Raw genomic sequence first — 15,071 nt, 5'->3', positions numbered from 1 at the left:
CCACCACCCCTCTTTCCAGAAACCCCCCACACTGATACACACACACACACAAAAAGGAGCAGGAATCCATTAGTTGGAGAGTATTCTCCTGCCAAAGGCGGTATAATGTATTCCAAATTTTCCCAAGCCCTCACTGTACCGGGGTCCCGTTCCCCCCACTCCCCCCTCCCATCCTGGGGAAGGGGGCTGACTCGCTGATATTTCTCGTGGGTGAAAGATTCAGCCTTTTCCTAACCGTATTTTTTTTTAATTTAAATAAAATAAAACTAAACGTGCTTCCCATGACTAAAAGTTGCCATGTTTGTGAAGGGGGTGGGGAAAAATGTCTCCAAGGGTTTCAATTAGCAACAAATGATTATTGCAACGGATTTTTGGTAATGAAAAAATGTGGAGTACCTCTTTCGAGCTGGGATCTCAGGGGCAGTGAGAGAGAGAGAGAGGGGGGGGGGGAGAGGGAGAGAAGGAGAGAGAGAGAAAGAGATTGCTGATTAGCTCGGATTCTTTCCCAACTTGCTTTAGCGTGTGCTTGCGTTCCCTGCCGACCCTACACAGGACACTATATATTTTTTCCCCTTCGGTGCATGTGTTGATAGTCCAGCCTGTAGTTGTTTGCGGTTGGCTTTTTCTTTTCTTTTTCGTTTTTTTTTTTTTTTTCCTGCCGGGGAGGGGGGAGGTGGGAAAGGGGGGGAGGGGGGGCTGAAATCCGTCGCATCCATCCTACCCCCACAGTCATTAACTTAGGAGATTTCCCTCTCTTATTTTTTTTTTCCTCCCCAATTGGAAGGGTGGGTTGAGAATATTTTTCCCCCCCTTTTTTTTTCCCTAATTTTTTTTTATTTTTTTAAGTCTCGCCTTTCCAGCTCCAAACAAGGTGTAGCGAGACGCTCTTCCTTCTAAGGAATGAAATGAGACAAGGATCACTCAAAGACATCTCCTACCTTGGGCTTGGGGATTTTTTCTTAAAGGCAAGGCGCACATTCCTAAGCAGCTGTGTACAAAGCCCCCCCTGAAATCTTGTCTGTGTAAAGTTAGAGTGTGTTCAGGGTGTTTTTTTTTTTCCTCTCTCTCCCAAGGCTGATCGCTAATAATACATCGAAAGCACTTCCCTTTAGGTTGTGGGAAATCTATTCCCTTCACCTTGCTTCCTTTTTTTCCCCCCCTGAAGGCTGTAACTTTACTTTTTTTTTTCTCTCTCCCTCTTTTTTTTTTTTTTTTAATCAGTTTGCACAATCGCTTAGATAAACACCAAGAAGGAGACTTCTCTTTAATTACCCAACGCACATCTTTCTGGGGGGCAAACAGCGGTCTGAATTTTTTTTTTTATTTGTTTGTTTCACCTGCCAAACTAAAGGAGAGGTAGAAAAAGGAAGATGCAAGCGATTTGGGACCTTGAACAAGGCAAATATGGTTTTGGTATGTTTACTTATAGTTTTTTTTCTTCTTCTTTGACACTTTTTTCGGGCAATGTGTTGTGATTCTTGTGTTTCTCTTTTAAGGAAAACAAAAAATCCAAAAAAGCAAATGTTAGCTAACGTGCGTCTTAAACGATCGTTTCTAAGGTTACGTGGGTTGCTCTAAGGAGGGGAAGAGGGGAGGGGGGCAGACCCAAGTATGTGTAATTGCAGCACCATCAGTTTAGCACGTCCTTTAAGCTAAATAAAGCAAAAGCAGCAAACAAACAAACAAGCGAACAAACCCAAGGACCGGAGCCGCTTTCCAGGTCCGAGGCAAAGCGCCTGCGAGTCATTTCCCCGGGAGCAGAGCCCGCTGCCCTGCCCGGCGCCGGGAACGCTCGGGCGGAGCGCGGACCGACCTGCTCCGGAGGGTGGGAGGGCAGGAGAGGGGCTCTGAACTTAAGGGATAGCTATTAAACTGCCCGCGATCGCGTCGCTCCGTGCAGCTGGCAGCGTTTATTTGGGGTGGGGGGAGAAGGGGGAAAAAAGAAAAAAAAAAAAAAAAAAAAAAAAAAAAAAAAAAGAGGTTGTGGTGAAGGTAAAGCGCCGAGATCCCCTCTCCCCATCCGGTCGCTTCCCTGGCTAAGCAAGTACAATGGAAAGAAGCTGGAATATACTCACCATCCGAAGGTGTGGTTGGCAGTTCGGCTGAGGCTTTAAGGCAATTATTTATCCTTTTTTTTTTTTTTTTTTAAGTATTATTGCAAAAGACGTAGATCTGACTTTAAGCGGCAGAAGTGTTTTGCTCTGACAACAGCAAGCGAGGCTCGGATCCTCGTTAAAAAAAAAAAAATCACAAAACAGGATCTCCCCCCCCCCCAACCCAATCCCTTACCACTATCCCTTAAAAATACCTATTCGGCACAGCTCTCGCAGAAACCCTGATGCAGAAATCTTATAGTCCGGTCTAGGAGTGCCCAAGCCAATTAATTTTAAATCCTTAGGAATTAATCAGATTAAAATGTACAGAAGTTTCATTCTCGTATGCATACGTGAGCCAAAAGTCGTTTCCCTTTAAGAGATCCTTTTCTTTTAAAGTTGAATTTTAGGCAGATAAGAGACTTACACTAGGGGGCAGCCAGATACTGTACTTGCTCCAATCTTAAGCAATTTTTTTTCCTCTCTCACAGCATATGCTCTGATTTAGCACTGTAAATTTTTCAGAGGACCCAACTCTGACAGCCCCTGGTGATTTTCAAAGTACCACAAGCCAGTGGTTAAAAATTGCATTGACTTGGAAGTTCAGAGGCACACAATAGGAGCCACTTTCCCTATTCATGGAACTTCAGTGTGGTGGAAGAGAAAAACACACACATACTACATTGAGGGAGAAGAGGAATTCATTGAATTCTGTTAGACGTAACTGCTTTCCACTGAGTTCAGAGCGAAACTCGGTATTTGTTCGATGCTGTATTCATATTGCGATTTAATCTAGAAAGAATTAGAGGACTGTTAGGCAGCTTTCTGCCAGGAAAGCAGCTTCCCCCTCCTTCCTCCTCTCTTTTTGAAACCTAAAGATTTACACCGGCTCTATCCCCAACTCAATTTTAGCAAAATAAATCCTTCCACTCCCTCTCATTAAAATAAATTTACATCTGCAGTAAAATGGCAGGAGGGATGCTTTTGTTTATTTGGAAAACCAACACGGTCTCACTTTTAAACCAGAGCATTTCTATTGTCATTAAGCCTCGGAGAAGGACAGTGGAGAATCTCCCCCTTCCTTGCGAAGCGCTCAGGTTTCGAGGATTATTTAGCGAAATTAGCTGCAGTTCATTTTTTACATTCATCTCCTCTGTCTCAACCCACTCGCAGGGGTGTTTTCAAATAAATAGCAAAGCATCTAATGGTGCTAATAGATAGTTATATCGCTGCATCCCTCGAAGAGCAAATAGTTAATCTGGGGCATTCTTCATTAATGCTTGAGCAATCAGCGTATACGGCGGCTTTTAAGCGTATATCAATGGTTTTTCATTTTTACGATCATACGTTCAAACTATTAATATTGTGCGTCCTGTTAAAACCGCTTTCTCTTCTGATTTCTGCATTTGTTAGGACGGCGTTTATGTTTTTTCATATGGTGAATTAATCCTGTTTACTTTGTCAGATTCGAGACAGGAAAGGTTGGTGTTGGGTTGTGCTTTGGGTTTTGGCTTTTATTTTTTTCCTCAGGAAATCCAACATCAGCAACAATCTGTGGCTATTCTGTATTTTGAACTCCCACCTTCTCCTACCCTCCCCGAAAGGTCACCTCCTCAGCTCTGGCTTGTTTGGAAACCATAAGGCAGTTCCCCACATTTTAACCTGGAAAGATTCCTTCCCCACTTTCTGTCTTCCCAGTCCTTCCTGGTCACTGTTTCGGGTAAAGGTTATTTTTTGCTCCGTGAGGATCAATGGGAACGCTGCAGCCTTGTCTTTGAAATTGAGTCGCAAAAACCTCTTCGCCCGTGGGGTCTGAAACACGCCAGGTTTCCCGGCAGGACACCCTCAAGGCGAGGTGCTTTTTACAACTTTCCAACCATCTCCGCACCTGCGGCTTTAGCCACACGTTTTATTTCTGCGGCACGAGTGCGTGGGCATGTGGCAACATGAAAAAGTGTGTGTGAGGAGGTGCGGGGCAATGAATCCCTGACAGAGTTGTGCCCAGGTCTGTGTCCCCTCGGCCGTGCTTGGTGACCGGCTGGGATGCGAGCGCTCACAGACGCGTGTGTTCGCGGAGGAGGAAGGGTCCGGCCGGGCATTTATCTGTCTGTGTTAACATGTTTTCTATTTTATCTCTCCGTCCCTTCGCTTGTTCGAGTGTCTTTTGGCCATTTTCACCGGGAGACGGACTCGAGTCCCCGCTCCGCTGGCCGGTAGCTCCATTCAGCGGGAAATAAACACGTCCCCGTGCTTAGCTCTGTTACCTGCTCGTGGTACAGAACGGAGGTCGCGTTACAGAGTCGGGGTACGTGCGGTCACCAAACCCCCGAACCCGCAAGACCCCGACATAAAGTTAAAGGGGTTGAGGCGAGCCACGCCGTGGCGATGCCGTGCGGAAGGCTCGGCTGTCACGCTCTGCGGAGCGCCGTGCCGGGCTCCGGAGCTGCTGCAGCGGAGCCGCGCTCCCCTCGCTCCGGGGCGAGCGGGACCCGGGAGCGCTCGGGCGGAGCGGCGGAGCCCCCGCGCCCCGCCGGGGCCGGGCGGTGCGAGCGGCCGCTCCCGGAGCGCGGGGCAAGGGCGCGCTCGGCTCGGCGCGGCTCAGCGCAGCCCGGCCCGGCTCGGCGCGGCTCCGCGGGCGGCCGGGGCTCGGCTCGGGCGGGCGGCGGGACACGGGCGGCCGCGCCGAGCGCAGGTGCCCGGAACGGGGCCGGGGGGCTCTGCTGTGAGACCCCCGGCGGGCTCCAGCCCGCACCGCGCTCCCCGAGCGCTTTCGGACAACCCGCGGCCGCCCCTTCCCCGCAGCGGCGGCGGCGGCAGCGCCGGGGCTCGGCTTTACTTTATTCCGTGGAGTTTTACCTCGGTTTAGCGCCTGCTTGCCGCTTTGCACCCGGCCGCCCCCTCCGACCCCCGAGGCCGTGCCCCGGCGGGCAGCCCCAGGTGAGGCGGCGGCGGCGCCGCGCTCCGCACGCCGGGCTCGCCCTCACCCCTGGCCCCGGCGGGGCGTGAGGGCGCGGGGCGGCGGGCGCGGGGCGGCGGCCGGCGCTAGGACCGCGCGGGCGGCGGCGGCGGCCATGGCGGGCCGCGCAAGGGCGGCGCGGGCCAATGAGGGCCGGGGGGCGGGGCGCGCGCTCCTGGCCACTCAGGCGCCGGCCCGGTTGCCTTATAAGGCGCGCGGTCGCCATGGCGACGCGCGCTGAGTTGCAGCAGCCGTGTCAAAGTTCACTCTCCCGCCAGCGGGGCGAGCGGCCGGCGGGGAGCGCGCTCGCCGCTCCTCGGCCCACACGCCGCCCGCACCGCCCGCCCGCCCCGCCCCGCGCCGCCCCTCCCCGCCGCCGCCAGGGGAGGGGAGCGGGGGGGAGCCCCTGCTTCTTTTTATTTTGGGGCGGGGGGGGGGGGGGGGAGCGCTGGCGCGCTCTCCCCGTGGTGATTTTTTTCCCCTCCTCCCTCCCTCCCCGGCTGAGGAGCGATGCTGCGCGCTGGGTTATGATCCTTCCCTCTCTCTCTCTCTCTCTCTCTCTCTCTCTCCCTCTCCCTCCTCCTCCTCCTCCTCCTCCTCCTCTCCTCCTCCTCCTCCTCCTCCTCCTCCTCCTCCCGCTCCCCTCTTTTATCATCCTGGCTGGCTGGGCGCTGCTGCGCTGGCGAGTTGACTCCTTCCCTCCCCCCCGCCCCGCGGCCCCCCTCCCCCTGCCCGCGCCGTGAGCACCGGCGGCGCGGAGGCGAGAGCCCACTTGCGAGGCGGCAGAAGCAGCATAAGGCAGCGCGGCGGCGGCGGCAGCGGCGGCGGGAGCGGCGGCGGCGGGAGCGGCGGCAGCGGCACCCGAGCGGCGGCGGGAGCGGGAGCGGCGGCGGGGACGCGGCGCGGCGGGAGCGGCGAACCGGCGGAACGGGGCAGAGCGGAGCAGAGCGGCGGCGCCGGAGAGGAGGAGGAGGAGGAACAAATAAACAATCATAATAATAATTCATAATAATCGTAATCGTAACGATCATAAGAATTTTTTTATAAAACAAAAAAAAAAAAAAAGAGAGAGAGAGAGCGAGGAGGAGAAAAAAAAAAGCCAACAGCCCCCCCACACCCCCGAGCCCAAAAGAGGGAGCGAGAGAGAGCAAGAGCGCAGCGGCCGGGCGGAGCGGCGGAGAGGAAGAATTAAAGCGAGCGAAGGAGGGAGGAGAGACAGAGCAGAGAGAGAGGAGGAAAGAGGAGGAGGAGGAAAAAAAAAAAGCCCACAAAAACAAAGCGATCGCAGTTGATGTTGCTGCTGCAAGCTGGACTTCCAAAAACTACGGCGAGACCGACCGCTCTCCGCGCCGAGAAGAGTCTCCTCCGCTGTGCGTGTTTTTTTCCGCTGTGTGTGTAATCTTTAACCTTTTATTCATTCTTATTTTGATGGCTTTCCTGAATGGCTGACTGCGAGCTTCCCTGGACCTGGCCCCCAGACACCCGCCTCTCCTCCTTCAACTACTCTGCTGCAGATCAGCTCTAAGAGAGAGAGAGGGAGATCTTTGAAGAGATTTTTTTTTTTTTCTCCTCTCTCTCTCTCTCTCTCTCTCCCCCTCTCTCCCCCACCCCCACCACCCCTTTACTTTGCTCTCCTGGAGCCCAGACAATCGACTCGCACCTCGCCCCCCCGCACACACACCTCCATCGCCCCGTGCTTCTGCACCTTCGCCGGTACCGGGAGATCCCCCCCACCCCGACCCTCCTGAAAAAAAAAAAAAAAAAAAAAAAAAAAAGGCAAAACAACAAAAGAGAGAGAGGGAAAAAGAGAGAGAGAGAGAGGGGAGGACAAAAAAATAAAAAGACTGCTGCAAAGCTGATCTGAAAAGCAAAGCAAACAAACTTTGAAAATAAAGGGGGAACAGGAAGTTTGGCAACGGTGTCCAATAGATATGGCAATGGTAGTCGGTGCGTGGCGAGACCCCCAGGACGATGTGCCCGGAGCTCAGGGAACGCAGCCTTCGCAAGCCCCGCCGGTGCAGGGACCCCCGGCCGGGGCCCCGCACACCCCACAGACCCCGGGGCCCGGGGGCCCTCCCAGTACGCCAGCCCAGACCAACCCGCCGAGCCAGCAGAACCAAGGAGACAAGCAGCAGCAGCAGCAGCACATTGAATGTGTGGTTTGTGGGGACAAGTCTAGTGGCAAACATTATGGCCAGTTTACCTGCGAGGGTTGCAAGAGTTTCTTCAAGCGGAGTGTAAGGAGGAATCTCAGCTACACTTGTCGTGCCAACAGGAACTGTCCCATTGACCAGCACCACCGCAATCAGTGTCAGTACTGCCGCCTCAAAAAATGCCTCAAAGTTGGCATGAGACGGGAAGGTATTGGGATTTCATTTGTTTTGCAATTTTTTTTTTCACTCGCTGCGTTTTGGGGTTTGTTTGGTTTTCCTTTTTTTATTATTTTTAAATAATATATATAATTGCTCTTAGCATTTTTAACTTTCCTCTCCAAACCCCAAACCCAACCAGAACCTTTCCTTCCCCCCCACCCACCCCCCTCGAATAAACCAGCCAGAAACTTTCTCGTAATGAAAGAAAGCGGTGTTGGGGAGGGTGGGCAGGGAGGCAGGGGCTCTCGCATGCTTTCTCCTGCACTCGTAATTGATTTGTGTTTGTTTTGATTTTGCTGATGGAGGTTTATTGAAAGTGGATTTTTAGTTTCACGCTGCTTAGGAGCGAGATGATGATTCTGACGTGTGGTTACTTTTCCTTCGTGTTTCCTCCTGCATGCTCAGCCTTAGCCCCTGTGCCCCGAGCAGCCCTGTGTGTGTGTGTGTGTGTGTGTCTGTGCGTGTGTGTACACACACACACGGAGCCTCCCGAGATGCACACACACACATACACATACACACACGCATATATATATATCCTCCAGCACCCTGCCTTAGATTGCAATTTTACACAGGCGGTTCAAATTACTATTACAATGGGACTCACCCTACCGAGGCTCTACAGCACTCCACTGTGGATTCCCGGCCGGATTTTTCCTCCTTTAAAAATATACATACACACACACACATATCTCCACGAGTGTGTGTGTATACACACACTGCCGTGTGCCTGCCTTTGCTGGTTGTTATTTCCTCACTTTTCTCTTCTTCCTCTTATTTTCTTGCTCCTCCGGGAGAGGCAGGAGGGGGTAGAAGGGATGGGGTGGGGGGTGTAAGGAGCAGTCCAGAAGTAAGTGTGGGGTGCTCGGATCTCTGCAAGTGGAGTCTTTGTGATATAAAATTAGACGGGAAATGTGAGCCTGCAGTTTTCCAGTGCGTGCTCTGTGTCTGGACGCTGCTATGTAGGTTAAGGGTGAGGGGGCTTGGGACTCGCCGGGCTCCTCTCTTTGTGTTTCTGCAAGAGTAACTAACCTTGGAATACAGGCGATAACAAATATAAATCAAGCACATTTTTAGGCGTTCTCCCTTCTTGTCGTCTCTCTGCCTCTGAGCCCTTTTTCTCTCTCCTTTTTCTCTCGCTGTCACCGTGTAAATTTATTAACAAAATGAAAGGCCCACTTTCCATGGGCAGCGGGGGAAGGTGCCTTTGGATAATGCCCTCAGCCTCACCAGGGGACCTGCCGGGGATGTTGTGGGGTGATTTCGCCTCCTTTGGTATTTTTTACGAGAGGGGGGGATGTATAATACCAGCAGCAACAATGTATTCAGTGGGCGAGAAACGCGTGTGGGACCAGAGCCGGGGATTTCGAACTGAAGTGTTTCTTCCTTCTCCCCTCCTCCTTCCCCATCCCGCTCCCCCAGCCTCAAACCAACGAGCTGGTTTAGGTGTAACGGAGGAAAAAAACACACAAAGACGTATCCTGCATCTCTGGAAGGAGGGGGTGGCGGTGCAGGGGAGGGGGGGATAACCGGACTGTGGTGTGTTTTGGGAAGTGAGGAGCCGGGCTCCCACAGCAGCCCTGGCCGAGCCCACAGCGTCCCTCAGCTTTTGTTGTTGCTTGACTTGACCCGAGAACTGCGGAGCCTTAGAGCGGGGCCGGGGCTGAACTCTGGCGGGGAAAATGCACGCTTCCCCCCGAAGCTGGCCGGGTGCGGGGTCACACAGGCACGCACAAGCACACAAAGCAGGCTGTATTGGAACCGATGGTCGCAATTCAGATATTAATAGCTGTAGTTTCTTCTCTATTTACTGCAGCGGTCCAGAGGGGCAGAATGCCACCCACACAGCCAACTCATGGTCAGTTCGCCTTGACAAATGGGGACCCTCTCAACTGCCATTCCTACCTATCCGGATATATCTCCCTTCTTCTGAGAGCAGAGCCCTACCCCACCTCCCGCTTTGGCAGTCAGTGCATGCAACCCAACAACATCATGGGCATCGAGAACATTTGTGAACTGGCAGCTAGGATGCTCTTCAGCGCGGTGGAGTGGGCCAGGAATATCCCCTTCTTCCCAGACCTCCAGATCACAGACCAGGTGGCCCTCCTGAGGCTGACCTGGAGCGAGTTATTTGTCCTCAACGCTGCCCAGTGCTCCATGCCCCTCCACGTAGCTCCGCTCCTGGCAGCTGCTGGCCTCCACGCTTCGCCAATGTCTGCTGACCGAGTGGTCGCCTTTATGGACCACATACGAATCTTCCAAGAGCAAGTAGAAAAACTGAAAGCATTGCATGTCGACTCTGCAGAATATAGCTGTTTAAAGGCCATAGTCCTCTTCACCTCAGGTAGGCGGCATTTCTTTGCTCCTTTTTTTTGTTGTTTTGTTTTGGTTTTTTTTTTTCTTTTTCCTCTCCTCCTTCCCCGGGCCCCCCTTGAGAAGTGTTTGCTCTTGCAATGTGTTATTGCCTGCACCCCATGCCCGCTCCCTGCCCCCCGAGAGCCAGCGCGGTCTCTTTTCCTTTTAGGAAGCGGTGCCCTGTGCTCTGCCCTGCAGGGCCTCGGATCCGAGCATCCCATCTTCTAGGGAGTGCAAATCAGAGAAAAAAATAAAATAAAAATAAAATACACACACCCCATTCATTTTAATTTTTTTTTAAAGAAAAAAGCAGGCAGCCAAAATACACCCCAAGCCTAGCTGAATAATGCTGGGGACTGGGAAAGAAGGGGCCCGGGAAGAGGCACCCATTCGCCACGAGAGACTGCGCTCTTCCCATTGAAAATAATATTTTATTTAACAGTATAGCTCTGGGTTGTTGCATTTAATGACACGCATCCAAACAGCAGCAAAATCTGTTTGATGTTGTTAAATACAAGTCGTCCTATCAGTGAAACCACTTTAAAAAGAGGATCATTTTATGGGCAGCCAGGAAGGGAAAAAAGCCCTGCAGGATTAAAAATTGAATTAAAAAAAAAAAAAGTTAAATGCACAAATCTGAGTTTAAAATATGTTCCCTGCCATCTCATAAAATAAAATAAATCAACTTTGCAAAGAGCTGTCTCTGATTTAAACAGAATGTGGCAGTGAGCAGTTCTGTGTCATTTAAGCTAAGGGGAAAAGTTTGCATTTGTACCCAGCAGGAACTGCATAGTCCAAAGTGAGTAGCGGGTGCGAAAAGATCATTACCATAAGTAGACAGGGATAGTATGGAAAAGTAAGAGGAGGCTGAAGCTGCCGCTCCGCGGTGTAATTCCGGGGTGGCACAAGCATGACTCTCCCGAGGAAAAGACCTCGAGGTGTTTCTTAGATAATCAAAGAGGGGAGGGGGGGGAAATATGTGTCAACTTTTGCTGCCTAGAAATAGTGCATGAGTTATAAAGCAATAATTGAGTGCGTTGTGAAATCTAATTAGCTTGCACTAGAGTTTAACCTGGGTGAGTAATAATCCTGATATTAACTCTGGAGGCTAAATTTTTTTTTTTTTTTTTCTTCTGAGGGGGAAAAAAAAAAAAAAATCTGCTCGCTAATTTGTGCAATACGTTATCTCAGATCACTAACTTTGAGGCTGCACCGGCAACCCAGTGTGCTGGAGCCCTGGAAGTTTGGGGATTAAATTTAAAAATACATATATTTCGCCTGTAACTCATTCGGACGCTTGGGAAAGTGGCCACGCGATAAACATATGAATGGAAGCAGGACCTGCAAAATAATTACTCATCAGAGTTTTTTAAAGCCTGATATCAGGAAACAGGAAAAAAATGTAGTTTATGTGGGAAAAGAAGGGCTCACAATCCGTTCCTTGTTGTGTTAAAGGGGGTCTGGGGAACGAAGTCATTTTCTGGACTTTGTCCAGGTTCTGGGTCGTGACCTAAACTTCCTTTTATATATTATTGCTTTACACATAAAAAACTTCTCCTTTTTTTTTTTCCTCCCCCCCCCAATTACTGGTGTTAAATCCTGAGGTGATCAATGAGCAGGGCGCATCTAGCCACAGGGAGACAGGGATCCCGAGTGGGAAGGGGTGTCCGTGGGGTGCTTATTTTATTTTTCTGTCATTTTTCTAGGATGCATTTTCCTCTCCCTCGCTCAGCCGCTCAACGAGGATCCCACACACGCTCACATCCCTCCCCAGCCCCTGCCCAGCTCACACCCACACCAAGGAGTTTATTTCCAATCCTGCCTTTTCTCCCAAATCACTTTTTTTTTTTTTTACTTTTTTTTTTTTTTTTTTTTAGCCTTCTGAGAAAACAATCGTCCGATCCTGTCGTAACTGTTTAATTTATGACTATTTTCAAAATGGGAGGCCTGGCGTGTAAATTGCCTCCCAACTAGATAAACGTTTCTTGTTATCTGATTCTGGGGAAGACAGCCGCATGCAAAAAAATATAGGGTGATGCTTGCAGCTTCTGCAGCACCCCAATAACCCTCCCTGATGTAAAGCAGACGCACATAGATGCATATAATGTTTGCTGCAGCCTCTTTTAAGAGGGAGGGGGGAAAAATCTGGGTTCTAATGACTCGCAGAATATGCATGTGTTAGCCCTGTGCCTAGGAAAGCCACAGGGAGGTCAGGTCACAACCTGTGCTCTTTCAGCACAGACGTCTCTGATTTAAAGGGAACTTATTGTATTTTAGCGTATCAGGGAAAAAAAAAAAAGAAAAAAAAAGAAAAAAAAAAAAGAAAAAAAATGTCCAGACCCTATCAGGGAGTTTTCTTCTTGTAAGGGCCTTTAGGTTTAAAAAGAAGAAGAAGAGGAAAAAAAAAAAGAGGGGGGAGTGGAGGGGGGGAAGAAAGAAAGAGAAAAGAAAAGAGGGGGGAAAAGAAACAGCTCAAATGAACAGAGAGATCACAGTTTGCATGGCTGCCTCTGAATAGGCTAAACTGACAAGATCAGTTTTAAAGGGCCACTTAAATCAGTTTCAAAGACTGAAGAAAAACGCGTTGTCTTCTTTGGGGGAGAATCTGTTGCTGGATCCGGGGCGCCATTATCTTTGGCTGGGCCAGTTTTTTATTATTATTATGATTTCTATCACTGTGAGTAGTAGTCCTTCTCATCACAGGGTTAGGCTCCCCCCAATTATTTTCCAAGAAGGGGGGGGTGTGGAGAAATAGTGGCTCCCTTTCCCCCTTTTTGACTCAAGGCTTCCCCGCCCCCCCAGCCTTTCCCCCAAAAACCACAGAGATATGAAATTAGGCTTGGCCAGCACCTCCTTGCCACCCCTCAGGTCTGTCGTGCCATTAGGAATCTCGACCCTGGGAGCTGTGCTCTGTCCTAAAGGAGACCCTCTAGAAGAGAGAGAAATGCAGACACACACACGCACACATGCACAGAGAGATTGTCCCTTTTGGTGAAACCCACTTAAACTCTGGGGGGCGAGGTGATGGCGCACCATCTACTCTTAAACCTAGACATTTGGAGAAAAAAAAAAATCAAATTAAAAAATTAAAAAAAAAAAAAACCACAAACCACCAAAACCTTTTTAATCTGATGATTGCTTTCTTTTTTTTTTTTTTTTAATCTTTTCTTTCTTTTTTTTATCTTTTTTTTTTTTTTTTAATACACTTTCTTCTAGATGCCTGTGGTCTCTCTGATGTAGCCCATGTTGAAAGTTTACAGGAGAAGTCACAGTGTGCTTTGGAAGAGTATGTTAGGAGCCAGTATCCCAACCAGCCAACACGATTCGGGAAGCTATTACTACGTCTCCCCTCCCTTCGCACTGTCTCCTCTTCTGTCATAGAGCAATTGTTTTTCGTCCGTTTGGTAGGTAAAACCCCCATAGAAACCCTAATCAGGGATATGTTACTGTCTGGCAGCAGTTTTAACTGGCCTTACATGTCCATTCAATAAAACATCCAAGAGAGAGAGAGAAAGAGAGAGAGAGAGAAAATAAAAGGAAAAAAAAAAACAACAACACCGAGACAAAAATTAAAAAAAAAAATAAATAAAAATTCAAAATTGAGAAGGGAGATGTGAGTGAAAGGAAAGCAAATGACATTTGGGTTCTGGTTGTTTCTTAAATTTCCTTCTGCTAAGAAAGGATGTAAAAGGATGTTACAAGTTTGCTAAGAGAAGACAGGAAAAAATTAATGGACTGTGAATTAAAAAAAGAGACTGTCAAATGAACTTTTACAGAATGCATTAAAAACTCCCGTGTCGTTCAGAAAAAAACTTGCTACTTATCATTTTTTTTGTAAAAAATAAAAAAGAGGGAAAGAAAAAAAGAAAGAAGAAGAAAAGAAACGATGGTGGGCTTTTTCTTTTTTTCTTTTTTCTTCTTTTTTTTTCTTTTTTTTGGGGTAAACTTTTTAAAAAATCTCGCTTAAAGTGCATTTAAAGGAAATTTGGAGAAAATTAGCAGAACGGAAGCAAGTAAGTCTTTTTTTTCCAAATTATTAATTGTCCTATGTGTCTATGTACCTATAGCTGTTCTTTTTGTATTTTTCTGGTTTCAAACCAGTTTATTCTGTGGTTCTATAATAATTTTTGATATAACCTTGGCTTCTTTAAAAAAAAAAAAATAAACTGTGTATCCTTAAAATATATGTTCTGAAAGAATTAAAACTGAGTCCACGAAAGTATCATAGGAAGAAAGGAAAAGAGAAAAAAAAAAACCCTCAACAACACAATGATGGAAGCGCACTTAAGGTGGTGACCCAAAATCTAGCTTGAAGCTGAGAGAGCTATAATTATATAGACCCGAATGAACCACACGTGTCATATAACTCCCCCCAAATCTAGGTTTTTTTGATATTTCGGACAGAAAATGAACTGTGGGGATTTATTATAGGTAGAAGGATTTTGTGTCCAAGACACACTACGGTTTTGATTTAAAAGGAAAAAAAAAAAAAACAAACAAGCAAACAAGCAAAGTGAACTTTTGTAATTTGAATTGGGTTCCACATAGTTCATCATGAATTGTTATTAAACTCCTCTATCTGTTTGTATATTTGCAAGCCCTTTGTATTATAATAATTGTTGATATTTTCCCTTTTTAAAAAATACCATTGAAATCAGCATGACAAAATAACACTGTTGGCACTTATAGATAACGTGATTGATTCAGTATCTTAGAGTTTACAGTTTTGTGTTTAAAAAAACTGAAGGTTTTTTTTTTTTTTAAGTGCAACATTTCTGTATACTGTAAAAGTTATAATAACTGAACTGTTTGGTCGAGTCTTTGTGTGTTATATTCCAAGGAAAATTGAAAGTATTCAGAAATTAAAATATTATTTGATATCTGAAACTTGTTTGGCTGTCATAAATGTCTTTCAGAAACCACATTACTTCTCTATAGTTTGCAGTCATTTAAGTCCATAGGCGATTGATTTGTTTACTTGTCACAGTAAGTTTGTAGCAGATGTATTGTAGTGTATTTACCTGTTTAATTCCGGGATGGGGGTGGAGGACTTAAGTTCGTGGTTTATCTCTGGTTTTAGGAAGTACTATGCTGAAATGGTAAACCATCAACCCCCATTCATCTAATCCTCCTGTTAATTAAAAATGGATTTTCTGGGGAAAAAAAAAAAAAAGGCCCTTATTTTTGTCACACTTAAGTGCCTGCGTAGGAAAGGTATTGTTGTGAAAAAGTATTAGAAATCTGGAGATCAGTATCTATTTTATGATCAGAATGGGGCGAAAAATCTTTTGTAAA

The 15,071-nt window shown here is 48.0% G+C and overlaps 1 protein-coding gene and 1 long non-coding RNA gene across 10 annotated transcripts in view; one reads left to right on the top strand and one right to left on the bottom strand.

Annotated features, from left to right (window-relative positions):
- Positions 1-4,569, bottom strand: part of LOC128934944 (uncharacterized) — a 36,411-nt gene extending 31,842 nt beyond the window's left edge. For all 8 annotated transcript variants that reach the window (XR_008482905.1, XR_008482901.1, XR_008482908.1 and 5 more), the window contains exon 1: positions 2,076-4,569. This is a non-coding gene — a long non-coding RNA (uncharacterized LOC128934944). The remainder of the gene's footprint in view (positions 1-2,075) is intronic.
- On the top strand, positions 1,032-14,949 carry NR2F2 (nuclear receptor subfamily 2 group F member 2). Of its 2 annotated transcripts, none has more exons than XM_054272889.1 (3): positions 1,032-1,413; positions 9,238-9,765; positions 12,993-14,949. In XM_054272889.1, exons 1-3 carry the CDS (start codon positions 1,371-1,373, stop codon positions 13,265-13,267), a joined length of 846 nt encoding a protein of 281 aa, XP_054128864.1. In that variant the 5' UTR covers positions 1,032-1,370; the 3' UTR covers positions 13,268-14,949. The 2 variants fall into 2 exon arrangements, with proteins under 2 accessions (XP_054128864.1, XP_054128863.1); XM_054272888.1 differs by lacking the exon at positions 1,032-1,413 and adding an exon at positions 5,959-7,410.
- Positions 14,950-15,071: the final 122 nt, after the last annotated feature.

This window comes from Melozone crissalis, unplaced genomic scaffold (genome assembly GCF_028551555.1).
Source record: "Melozone crissalis strain CALT ecotype California unplaced genomic scaffold, PUWL_Pcris_2 ptg000014l_1, whole genome shotgun sequence".
In the NCBI taxonomy this organism is placed as follows: Eukaryota; Metazoa; Chordata; class Aves; order Passeriformes; family Passerellidae; genus Melozone; species Melozone crissalis.
Note: the sequence above shows the minus strand (reverse complement) of the source record. Positions and strands in the feature narration are given on the sequence as shown.

Bases quoted from the DNA above. Each gene is read 5' to 3' on its own strand.
- NR2F2 (XM_054272888.1), top strand. From the start codon at position 6,981: ATGGCAATGGTAGTCGGTGCGTGGCGAGACCCCCAGGACGATGTGCCC. The intron at 7,411-9,237 runs GTATTGGGATTT...TATTTACTGCAG, and splicing joins AGTTGGCATGAGACGGGAAG to CGGTCCAGAGGGGCAGAATG. The intron at 9,766-12,992 runs GTAGGCGGCATT...ACTTTCTTCTAG, and splicing joins CATAGTCCTCTTCACCTCAG to ATGCCTGTGGTCTCTCTGAT.